General features: G+C 39.9%; 1 protein-coding gene across 1 annotated transcript; it reads right to left on the reverse strand.

Moving 5' to 3' along the window:
* Nucleotides 1-5324: 5324 nt before the first annotated feature.
* socs3b (suppressor of cytokine signaling 3b) lies at nt 5325-11087 on the reverse strand. The gene is made up of 3 exons (XM_061931712.2): nt 10860-11087; nt 7171-7471; nt 5325-7096 (listed from the first exon to the last, which is right to left on the reverse strand). The coding sequence occupies exons 2-3, from the start codon at nt 7264-7266 to the stop codon at nt 6581-6583; spliced, it is 612 nt and encodes a 203-aa protein (XP_061787696.1). The 5' UTR covers nt 7267-7471; nt 10860-11087; the 3' UTR covers nt 5325-6580.
* Nucleotides 11088-13473: the final 2386 nt, after the last annotated feature.

Below are 13473 nucleotides of genomic sequence, written 5' to 3' on the forward strand. Positions count from 1 at the left end.
TCATAAAAGAACCAAACTTCATCAATGTTTTTGTGACCAACAAGTATGTGCTCCAATCACTAGTTGTAGAAATGATTGGAAACTCAAGACAGCCATGACATTATGTTCTTTACAAGTGTATGTCAACTTTTGACCACGACTGTAAATTGTCGTGTTAAATCATAATTTCTACAACTCTTATGAGGAAGGTGTTCTGTTTCTTTGATGTATTGTAATCCATAGAAAGATTTTGTCTTGACCCGAGAACTACAAAGCGGAGAGGAAGCAGGACCAGACTCCCCTCCAGGCGACCTTTTGTTTGAACTGTTTACGACCTTTTCTTTGAACTGTTTTGTAATCAAAGGTGATGGCTGTTTACGACCCCAGTCCCTTAGAAACAGCTGTTGCCATGTAATCAGGGAAAGTCCATGTATACTTTTGACCCAGCACATTTGCTCACATTTTCAGTAGACCCATAATAAATGCATAAAAGAACCAAACTTCCTGAATGTTTGAATGTAACCAACAAGTATGTGCTCCAATCACTAAGAGTTGTAGAAATGATTGGAAACTCAAGACAGCTATGACATCATGTTCTTTACAAGTGTATGTTTGACCACAAATGTATGTACTTAACAAAAAAAAAAAGGTGAAATAACTGAACACATGTTTTATATTCTAGTTTCTTCAAAATACCCACCCTTTGCTCCGATTACTGCTTTGCACACTCTTGGCATTCTCTCCATGAGCTTCAAAGACAGTCACCTGAAAGGGTTTGCACTTCAGATGTCATAGTTTTGATGCCTTCAGTGACAATCTACAATGTAAATAGTCATGAAAATAAAGAAAACGCATTGAAATGAGAAGGTGTGGCCTGTACTGTAAATGTATACCAATAACCCCCTCCTATTATTACATTTTTTCATGTACAAACTAACGGATACATCACACGTAAAGGTGACTAACAAATATTCCACTATTTATGTTTGTAATGCACTATAAAATAACGTAGTATTTGGCATGATTAGATAACGTTTAAAAGGTGCATTTTTTTTCCTGTCGAAATTGAAATATTTATTTATATTTAGTAAAAAAAATGAAGTAATTTATTAACACACACTTTTCCCAGGTCCATACTTGCCAACCCTCCCGAATTTTCCGGGAGACTCCCGAATTTCAGTGCCTCTCCCGAAAATCTCCCGGGACAACCATTCTCCCGAATTTCTCCCGATTTCCAGCCAGACAACTATATTGGGGGTGTGCCTTAAAGGCACTGCCTTTAGCGTCGTCTCTCACCTGAAAAGGAGATTATTATATATGTCTCCGTTATCCATAGGTTTATCTATAACCCATAAAGTAGGCAGGCACGGAGCTATTTCTCAGCGTGTGTTTATACCAGCCGGCACATTAATACACTGACACACAACATCCGGATTCCCATCATGCATTGCTTCAAAACTACGGCAAGTAGTCATGTCCAAAATTTCCAGCCGAACAAACAATATTGGGGGCGTGCCTTAAAGGCACTGCCTTTAGCATCCTCTCACCTGAAAATGAGACTATTATATATGTCTCCGTTATCCATAGGTTTATCTATAACCCATAACACGGTGGTCGAATGGATATAGTCACAAATCCAACAAATCAACCAATCCGTGAAGGATATGTTCCCGGATTCAGAGATCGCTCGCCAGTACTCAAATGGCAGAACAAAGGCTACTCAAATAGTGAAAGGGAAGTGTTTTGGTTTTTTTTTTAAAGTAAGCAGCAAGTACAGTACAGTTAGTAGAACTGTGTTTTCATTACTGTGTATTGTACTAATATATATATATATATATATATATATATATATATATATATATATATATATATATATATATATATATATATATATATATATATATTTGAAGTTGATGTAGAGAACATCAAATATTCCACTTAAAATATTTGTGTAAATCATTACATTTTTTGTGTGTTTGCCATATATAAAAACGTTTTCTTTGAAAAGAAGGCATAAAACAAATTAAAAAAAACAACATACTCAACAGGTAGATTTGAGGTTGATGTAGACTTAAGTGTTAAAAAAAAAAAAAATACAGTATATATATATATATATATATATATATATATAAATATAATATTGTAAATATAATATAATATATATATATATATATATATAGGCATAAAACAAATAAAAAACAACATACTCAACAGGTAGATTTGAGGTTGATGTAGAGACTTAAGTGTTAAAAAAAAATAAAAATAAAAATTTAAAAAAAAAAAAATATATATATATATATATATATTTTTGTTTTCATCAAGCACAAATCTAAAAAAATTAAAAATATAAAAAATACAAATCAAATCAATATATATATATATATATATATATATATATATATATATATATATATATATATGTCTTAATAAGATTATCCAAAAAATAGTGCTCGATACCGTGGTAGAGCGCAATATATATGTATGTGTGGGAAAAAAATCCCAAGACTACTTCATCTCTACAGGCCTGTTTCATGAGGGGTTCCCTCAATCATCAGGAGATTTTTCTCCTGATGATTGAGGGAACCCCTCATGAAACAGGCCTGTAGAGATGAAGTAGTCTTGTGATTTTTTCCCACACATACATATATATATATATATATATATATATACATATTTTATTTTTTTTTAACACTTAAGTCAACTACATCATCTAAAAAAAAATATATATATATATATATATATATATATTTTTTTTTTTAACACTTAAGTCAACTACATCATCTAAAAAATAAAAAATAAAAAATAAAATATATATATGTATATATTTTTTTTTTAGATGATGTAGTTGACTTAAGTGTTAAAAAAAAAAATATATATATATTTTTTTTTTAATTTTTTATTTATTTATTTATTTTTCTTTTGTTAACACTTAAGTCTCTACATCAACCTCAAATCTACCTGTTGAGTATGTTGTTTTTTTATTTGTTTATGTTTATTTTGTTTTTTTTCAAACAAAACGTTTTTATATATGGCAAACACACAAAAAATGTAATGACTTCCACAAATATTTTAAAATGGAATATTTGATGTTCTCTACATCAACTTCAAATATATATATATATAATACTATACTTTAATTTCAGTGAATTCTAGCTATAAATATACTCCACCCCTACCCCCCAATCTCCCGAATTCGGAGGTCTCAAGGTTGGCAAGTATGCCCAGGCCTCATACAATGATGTGGCGGGCCAGATCTGGAGTTTGACACCTGTGAACTAGCACGTCTGCAAACTGATGTTTCAATCCTCTTTGCTCTCCATGACAGTCACCATCCTGTGTCTTTTTCCATTTTCTTTAGCTTACTTAAAACGTGGCGATTGACACCGAACGCAAAGAACTCGTTTCGTTTTTTTTAATTCGACCGTTTTCTTCAGCGGTGGAATCGAACTGAAATGCACGCCACACTAATTCATGCCCTCGCGGCGGAGTTTAAATTGGCTCTTAATATTTCATAACGGCCGAGACGCGGCGTATTAATAAACTAATCAATTAATGATGCTCGATGCTAAAACGAGCGCGCAGTGGTAATGAACCTCGCGGGGCGGCACTCATGCATCCGTGTATGCATTTGTACACACACACAATGCATCTTACTCATTGTGAGCAACAATGCTTTGTCTTCCCGGTTCCCAAAGTTTGGAGCGACACATTTTCATGAAACATTTTAAAAGTCAGAGGTGTCCAAACCTAAAAAGGATGTGGAGGTGGGAGGGGGCATTTTTCATACATGAAAGCTGTCGGAACAAAGCAAATGAGTGTAATAACTAATAAGTCACTAAATCATGTTTCTAGATCAGTGGTTCTTAACCTGGGTTCGATTGAACCCTAGGGGTTCGGTGAGTCGGCCTCAGGGGTTCAGCGGAGGTCAAGACACACCCGACTCATCGCGTAAATACAATCTTCTCCCTATCGGCGTATTACGGATACGGCAACAGCAGACTGGTTTGCAGGTGTGCAATGTATTGTGATTTTAGGCACTGTGATGGTTTTGTTGTTTGAACAAGGTGATGTTCATGCACGGTTCATTTTGTGCACCAGTAAAAAAACACGGTAACACTTTAGTATGGGGAGCATATTCACCATTAATTAGTTGCTTATTAACATGCAAATTAGTAACATATTGGCTCTTAACTAGGCAATATTAAGTACTTATTAATGCCTTATTCGGCATGGCCTTATTATAACCCTAACCCTAACCAAATAACTCTAAATGAAGTCTTTGTTACTTAGAATATGTTCCCCTAGTGTCCAAATACCTCTAAATTAAGTCTTTGTTACTTAGAATTTGTTCCCCTAGTGTCTAAATAACTCTAAATTAAGTCTTTATTACTTATAATATGTTCCCCTAGTGTCCAAATAACTCTAAATTAAGTCTTTGTTACTTAGAATATGTTCCCCTAGTGTCCAAATAACTCTAAATTGAGTCTTTGTTACCTAAAATATGTTCCCCTAGTGTCCAAATAACTCTAAATTAAGTCTTTGTTACCTAGAATATGTTCCCCGAGTGTCCAAATAACTCTAAATTAAGTCTTTGTTACTTAGAATATGTTCCCCTAGTGTCCAAATACCTCTAAATTAAGTCGTTGTTACTTAGAATATGTTCCCCTAGTGTCCAAATAACTCGAAATTAAGTCTTTGTTACTTAGAATATGTTCCCCTAGTGTCCAAATAACTCTAAATTAAGTCTTTGTTACTTAGAATATGTTCCCCTAGTGTCCAAATAACTCTAAATTAAGTCTTTGTTACTTAGAATATGTTCCCCTAGTGTCCAAATAACTCTAGATTAAGTCTTTGTTACTTAGAATATGTTCCCCTAGTGTCCAAATAACTCTAGATTAAGTCTTTGTTACTTAGAATATGTTCCCCTAGTGTCCAAATAACTCTAAATTGAGTCTTTGTTACCTAAAATATGTTCCCCTAGTGTCCAAATAACTCTAAATTAAGTCTTTGTTACCTAGAATATGTTCCCCGAGTGTCCAAATAACTCTGAATTAAGTCTTTGTTACTTAGAATGTTCCCCCAGTGCCCAAAAAACTCAAAATGTAGTCTTTGTTACTGAGAATATGTTCCCCTTGTGTCCAAATAACTCTAAATTAAGTCTTTGTTACTTAGAATATGTTCCCCTAGTGTCCAAATAACTCAAAATTTAGTCTTTGTTACTTAGAATATGTTCCCCTTGTGTCCAAATAACTCTAAATTTAGTCTTTGTTACCTAGAATATGTTCCCCGAGTGTCCAAATAACTCTAAATTTAGTCTTTGTTACTTAGAATATGTTCCCCTAGTGTCCAAATAACTCTAAATTTAGTCTTTGTTACTTAGAATATGTTCCCCTAGTGTCCAAATAACTCTAAATTAAGTCTTTGTTACTTAGAATATGTTCCCCTAGTGTCCAAATAACTCTAAATTAAGTCTTTGTTACTTAGAATATGTTCCCCTAGTGTCCAAATAACTCTAAATTGAGTCTTTGTTACCTAAAATATGTTCCCCGAGTGTCCAAATAACTCTAAATTAAGTCTTTGTTACTTAGAATGTTCCCCCAGTGTCCAAAAAACTCAAAATTTAGTCTTTGTTACTTAGAATATGTTCCCCTAGTGTCCAAATAACTCTAAATTAAGTCTTTGTTACTTAGAATATGTTCCCCTAGTGTCCAAATACCTCTAAATGAAGTCTTTATTACTTAGAATATGTTCCCAGTGTCCAAATACCTCTAAATGAAGTCTTTGTTACTTAGAATATGTTCCCAGTGTCCAAATAACTCTAAATTAAGTCTTTGTTACTTAGAATATGTTCCCCTAGTGTCCAAATAACTCTAAATTAAGTCTTTGTTACTTAGAATATGTTCCCCTAGTGTCCAAATAACTCTAAATTAAGTCTTTGTTACTTAGAATATGTTCCCCTAGTGTCCAAATACCTCTAAATTAAGTCTTTGTTACTTAGAATATGTTCCCCATACTAAAGTGTTACCAAAAACATATAACTTTGTCTTGAATTTGAAAAAAAAACCATTTTATGTTTCACTAAAGAAGGGTTCGGTGAATGCGCATATGGAACTGCTGGGGTTCGGTACCTCCAACAAGGTTAAGAACCACTGTTCTAGATGATGCAAAGGGCCAATAAATGCCGAAAATATTTGGACACCCCTGCTTTAAGACTCATCTACGCGCACCCCTGACCATCATTCCCAAGAAGCGCCGCTAATGTCCTTTTTCCTGATTCCACTTCCCGCTCCTCAGGCCCCTCCCCTCATTATCGTCGCTTCCGCGAGGGAATTTTCGTTCTGTTTGGTTTGGTCCCGTGTCGAAGTCAGAGGCGGTGGCGAGGGGCGGGGTAAAGGACGCCCCTCCGGCCCCCTGTGCCGTCACCTCTAAGCGGGGAGTTTCGTCTTCTACGAGGCTCTGCTCTGCGTCTAAGGGAGAGTTGACCCTTGACCCATATCTTGGTCTGGCAGGCGAACGCTCGGCGACCGAAGGTCACGTGACCCTTCCCCAAAAAACACTGACCAGTCCAGGTCCGGAAGATCCTTGGTCCGCGTCCTGCCGGTCATATGGGGGCGTCGTACTCCTCCAGGAAGTCTCTGAGCGTGTGCGGGAGCTGCTGGACCCGCTCCGACCCCCCCAGGCCTTGATTGTTCAGGGTCCGCCTGCACATGTGCTGCAGGGACGACAGGGAGTTGATGAGGGGCCGCAGCAACTCCAGGGGGATGCGCTCCCCGCCGGTGTGGATGAGGTAAACGCAGCGGCCTTTCAGCTCGCCGCCCTCGGGCCCCTTCCCCATGTAGTGCGCCACCAGCTTGAGCACGCAGTCGAACTGGGGCGGCGCCTGGGTGCACTGGGAGTCGGGCTGCAGGTAGAAGCCGCCCACCTCGCTGTGGATGCGCAGGTTCTTGGTGCCGCGGGCCGTCTGGACGGAGAGCGTGAAGAAGTGGTGGTGGTCCGAGGAGTCTCGGATCAGGAAGGTCCCGGGGGGCTCCGAGCGGAGCAGGGAGCTGGCTTCCCGTCCCCCAACGGCGCCCCAGTAGAAGCCGCTCTCCTGGAGCTTACCCAACGCGCGCATCACCTGAAACAGGTCAACGGTTCTCAATTGGGGGGATTTTCTCAGCCCCCGAAACACTTTTTGAAAAGAAGACTGACCTGCTGGTAGTGCGCGTGCGAGCTGAAGGGCTTGAAGTGATGCGGGGTGACGTCGGCCCGCTGAACCCTACCCTCCGAGGAGGCGGCGCCGCTCATGGCGCGGGGCTCGCGCCCACGGGGGTCCGCCGCTCCGGTGGCGGCGCCATCGCCCGCCGCCTCTGCCTCCTGGAAGCTGCAGGACGGCGAGGGAAGGCAGGGTGAGCAAGGGGAGGGCGGTGGGGTCACACACCGGGGCCAGGGCCCGGGGGCAGGGGAGTCCGATGCATCCAGAGAGGGGCTGGGAGAGAGCACCTAGACACAGCTGCACAGAGGAAAGGGGGGATGCCATTCATGAGCACACATCCCTGACGGCATCAATGGAGCTCATTTTACACCCAAACGGCACTTTGCGGCTACTGGTGACAAATGCATGAATGGGGAGGGGGGGGGGGGGGGGGGGGGGTCCGGCGCGGCTTAAATTAGACATGGCAACGCACCCCTGCACACCAGACGGCAACCGGATCCTGATTGCTTTCAATTGTCATCGATCGTTTCTACACCGCAACAGACTGGGAAAATAGGGTGACACGGACAGAAGCGCCCGTTTCCTCTCTCCGACTAGCCTGGACGGCGACCCCTTTCTCCGGTTACACTCAAAGAGGGGCGCCCCCCCCCACCCCTTTTGAGCCTGGAGGAAGGGCTTGTGAGGTACGCCGTAACAAGAGACACCGAAATAGCGGCAAAACAAGCAGACGTTGGGAAATACACGCTAAGCTACGAAGCTAAAGCTACATCTTGAACCCCCCCCTTTTTTTTTTAATGAGACAAATATTATTTATGTATTTAATATTTGTATGCTTACTATGGTATTAGAGATGGCCGATAAATGCTTTAAAATGTAATATCGGAAATTATCGGTATCGTTTTTTTAAATTATCGGTATCATTTTTAGTTTTTTTTAATCAAATCAACATAAAAAACACAAGATAATAATAATAATAATAATAATAACTGGGATTTATATAGCGCTTTTCTAAGTACCCAAAGTCGCTTTACATGTAGAACCCATCAATCATTCACACCTGGTGGTGGTAAGCTACTTTCATAGCCACAGCTGCCCTGGGGTAGACTGATACACTTGCAATTAGTACACCAACCCAAAAAACCTCCCTCCTCCATGTACACCCATTCATTGTGGGGCGGTATAGCTCGGTTGGTAGAGTGGCCGTGCCAGCAACTTAAGGGTTGCAGGTTCGATACCCGCTTCCGCGTTGTGTCCTTGGGCAAGACACTTTACCCACCTGCTCCCAGTGCCACCCACACTGCTTTAAATGTAACTTAGATATTGGGTTTCCCTATGTAAAAGCGCTTTGAGTCACTAGAGAAAAAGCGCTATATAAATATAATTCACTTCACTTCACACAAAAGGGTTGTTTCTTTCTGTTATTAATATTCTGATTCCTATCAATATACAGGTAAAAGCCAGTAAATTAGAATATTTTGAAAAACTTGATTTATTTCAGTAATTGCATTCAAAAGGTGTAACTTGTACATTATATTTATTCATTGCACACAGACTGATGCATTCAAATGTTTATTTCATTTAATTTTGATGATTTGAAGTGGCAACAAATGAAAATCTAAAATTCCGTGTGTCACAAAATTTGAATATTGTGTAAGGCTAATACAAAAAAGGGATTTTTAGAAATGTTGGCCAACTGAAAAGTATGAAAATGAAAAATATGAGCATGTACAATACTCAATACTTGGTTGGAGCTCCTTTTGCCTCAATTACTGCGTTAATGCGGCGTGGCATGGAGTCGATGAGTTTCTGGCACTGCTCAGGTGTTATGAGAGCCCAGGTTGCTCTGATAGTGGCCTTCAACTCTTCTGCGTTTTTGGGTCTGGCATTCTGCATCTTCCTTTTCACAATACCCCACAGATTTTCTATGGGGCTAAGGTCAGGGGAGTTGGCGGGCCAATTTAGAACAGAAATACCATGGTCCGTAAACCAGGCACGGGTAGATTTTGCGCTGTGTGCAGGCGCCAAGTCCTGTTGGAACTTGAAATCTCCATCTCCATAGAGCAGGTCAGCAGCAGGAAGCATGAAGTGCTCTAAAACTTGCTGGTAGACGGCTGCGTTGACCCTGGATCTCAGGAAACAGAGTGGACCGACACCAGCAGATGACATGGCACCCCAAACCATCACCCAACCATGCAAATTTTGCATTTCCTTTGGAAATCGAGGTCCCAGAGTCTGGAGGAAGACAGGAGAGGCACAGGATCCACGTTGCCTGAAGTCTAGTGTAAAGTTTCCACCATCAGTGATGGTTTGGGGTGCCATGTCATCTGCTGGTGTCGGTCCACTCTGTTTCCTGAGATCCAGGGTCAACGCAGCCGTCTACCAGCAAGTTTTAGAGCACTTCATGCTTCCTGCTGCTGACCTGCTCTATGGAGATGGAGATTTCAAGTTCCAACAGGACTTGGCGCCTGCACACAGCGCAAAATCTACCCGTGCCTGGTTTACGGACCATGGTATTTCTGTTCTAAATTGGCCCGCCAACTCCCCTGACCTTAGCCCCATAGAAAATCTGTGGGGTATTGTGAAAAGGAAGATGCAGAATGCCAGACCCAAAAACGCAGAAGAGTTGAAGGCCACTATCAGAGCAACCTGGGCTCTCATAACACCTGAGCAGTGCCAGAAACTCATCGACTCCATGCCACGCCGCATTAACGCAGTAATTGAGGCAAAAGGAGCTCCAACCAAGTATTGAGTATTGTACATGCTCATATTTTTCATTTTCATACTTTTCAGTTGGCCAACATTTCTAAAAATCCCTTTTTTGTATTAGCCTTAAGTAATATTCTAATTTTGTGACACACGGAATTTTGGATTTTCATTTGTTGCCACTTCAAATCATCAAAATTAAATGAAATAAACATTTGAATGCATCAGTCTGTGTGCAATGAATAAATATAATGTACAAGTTACACCTTTTGAATGCAATTACTGAAATAAATCAAGTTTTTCAAAATATTCTAATTTACTGGCTTTTACCTGTATATCAATACAGTCTGCAAGGGATACAGTCCGTAAGCACACATGATTGTGCGTGCTGCTGGTCCACTAATAGTACTAACCTTTAACAGTTAATTTGACTCATTTTCATTAATTACTAGTTTCTATATTGTTTTACTTTCTTTTTTATTCAAGAAAATGTTTTTAATTTATTTATCTTATTTTTTTTTTATTTTTTTTAAATAGGACCTTATCTTCACCATACCTGGTTGTCCAAATTAGGCATAATAATGTGTTAAGTCCACGACTGTATATATAAGTATCGGTTAATATCGGTATCGATAATTAAGAGTTGGACAATATCGGAATATCGGCAAAAAGCCATTATCGGACATCCCTATATGGTATATTATTTATTTATTCACTGTTCTGTTACAGAGAACAAGGAATTTGGGTAAAATTGCTATGGTGTGAAAAGGGATAGGATTAAATAAGCTCTGCTTCTTCCTACTCCTTTTCGGACGTGCTGCGATGAAACAACTGGAATTGGGTGATGCATTACATTGTATCACATGCATGTTCGAAATAAACTGACATTTAACTGAGCTGAAAGCGAGCGTTTTAAACAACAGCGACATATTTAACGCGGTCTACTTTGCTCGGAGGGGGACGGGGGACGCCGTCAACTTACCTTGCGGATTGACACAGCCCCGTGCCGCAGCTCGTCGCCAAGAGACACGCTCGGCAAACTACCCGAGAGTAGTGCTGGATGGAGTATTATTAGCTCAGGCATTAAAATCCCCCTTTTGGCGAAATATTCCTCCTCAAGAAAAGTCTGAGGTCGTCTTCCTGGGGCCGAGGGGAGCTCGGCGGCGGTGCCGTCTGCCGTAGGAGGTAGCCAGACCGTGTCGTGTGTGTGTGTGTGGCGGAAGGTTACCGGAGGTTGTTTCCAGTGAGTAAAGCCGATCGTAAGGCCCCGCCCCCTTCAGTCCTTCCAGTAAACACGCACGCGCGCGCGCACAGGCTGGCGCGCACGGGCACGCGTGCACAGGCAGATTGCCAATAAATGGTCACGTGACCGCTGCGGGCCCCACTTCCTGGTAATGCTCAAAAGATTTTACATATTTTTTACCGCACGTTACACTTAAAAACGGAATATTTCATTGAGCACATTGTTTTTAAATGGTGGATGTGGTGACACTCGTTTACCCGGTTTTACATACGTTTTGTATTTTATTAGTGCATGTTTGGCTTTTGTTACATTCAAATTGCTGATAATAAAAAAAATCAGTAAATTCACGCATCAAAGATTTTACCTATTTGGAAATATTTTACACATTAAAAGGGAATATTTCAGGACATTATGTTTTTTCAATAGTGAATATAGTAACAATATTTAACCAGTTTACACAAATACATATTACAAACCCCGTTTCCATATGAGTTGGGAAATTGTGTTAGATGTCAATTTCAACCCATATTCAATTGAATGCATTACAAAGACAAGATATTTGATGTTCAAACTCATAAACTTTATTTTTTTTTTGCAAATAATAATTAACTTAGAATTTCATGGCTGCAACACGTGCCAAAGTAGTTGGGAAAGGGCATGTTCACCACTGTGTTACATCACCTTTTCTTTTAACAACACTCAATAAACAATTGGGAACTAATTGTTGAAGCTTTGAAAGTGGAATTCTTTCCCATTCTTGTTTTATGTAGAGCTTCAGTCGTTCAACAGTCCGGGGGTCTCCGCTGTCGTATTTTACGCTTCATAATGCGCCACACATTTTCGATGGGAGACAGGTCTGGACTGCAGGCGGGCCCGGGAAAGTACCCGCACTCTTTTTTTACGAAGCCACGCTGTTGTAACACGTGCTGAATGTGGCTTGGAATTGTCTTGCTGAAATAAGCAGGGGCGTCCATGAAAAAGACGGCGGCATATGTTGTTCCAAAACCTGTATGTACCTTTCAGCATTAATGGTGCCTTCACAGATGTGTAAGTTACCCATGCCTTGGGCACTAATACACCCCCATACCATCACAGATGCTGGCTTTTGAACTTTGCGTCAATAACAGTCTGGATGGTTCGCTTCCCCTTTGGTCCGGATGACACGATGTTGAATATTTCCAAAAACAATTTGAAATGTGGACTCGTCAGACCACAGAACACTTTTCCACTTTGCATCAGTCCATCTTAGATAATCTTGGGCCCAGAGAAGCCGGCGGCGTTTCTGGATGTTGTTGATAAATGGCTTTCGCTTTGCATAGTAGAGCTTTAACTTGCACTTACAGATGTAGCGACCAACTGTATTTAGTGACAGTGGTTTTCTGAAGTGTTCCTGAGCCCATGTGGTGATATCCTTTAGAGATTGATGTCGGTTTTTGATACAGTGCCGTCTGAGGGATCGAAGGTCACGGTCATTCAATGTTGGTTTCCGGCCATGCCGCTTACGTGGAGTGATTTCTCCAGATTCTCTGAACCTTTTGGTGATATTATGGACCGTAGATGTTGAAATCCCTAAATTTCTTGCAATTGCACTTTGAGAAATGTTGTTCTTAAACTGAAAGACTGAGCATTTTTTGGGAAGCTGTTTTTATAGCCAATCATGGCACCCACCTGTTCCCAATTAGCCTGCACACCTGTGGGATGTTCCAAATAAGTGTTTGATGAGCATTCCTCAACTTTATCAGTATTTATTGCTACCTTTCCCAACTTCTTTGTCACGTGTTGCTGGCATCGAATTCTAAAGTTAATGATTAGTTGCAAAAAAAAAAAATGTTTATCAGTTTGAACATCAAATATGTTGTCTTTGTAGCATATTCAACTGAATATGGTTTGAAAATGATTTCCAAATCATTGTATTCCGTTTATATTTACATCTAACACAATTTCCCAACTCAAACATTTTGTTGCATGACTAGAGATCACACATTTGATAACACAAAAATGCATTCTTTTTAAACACGTGTATATTTGTATATAGATATATGGAAGGTGCAGATGTATATTGGATAAAAGTACATATTTTCCAAGGCAGGGGTGCCACAGATATTATTGAAAATACTGTTAAATAAAAAGGAAAACAAACAAACAAAAAAAGACATAAAAAAGTGGAATAACAGAGCAAACAGGTGAAATGTAACGGGGAAAAAAGTTGCAATGTTGACTCCAATACTAAGCTGTCTTTAAAAGCCGTCATTCCTCAAAAAATAATAATGAATCAAAATCAATGTTATAAATTACTGACCTATTCAAGGCTCCAATTAATTCACATCAAATATTCCACTTAAAAATATTTGTG

This window comes from Nerophis lumbriciformis, linkage group LG39 (assembly GCF_033978685.3).
Source record: "Nerophis lumbriciformis linkage group LG39, RoL_Nlum_v2.1, whole genome shotgun sequence".
Lineage (NCBI taxonomy): Eukaryota > Metazoa > Chordata > Actinopteri > Syngnathiformes > Syngnathidae > Nerophis > Nerophis lumbriciformis.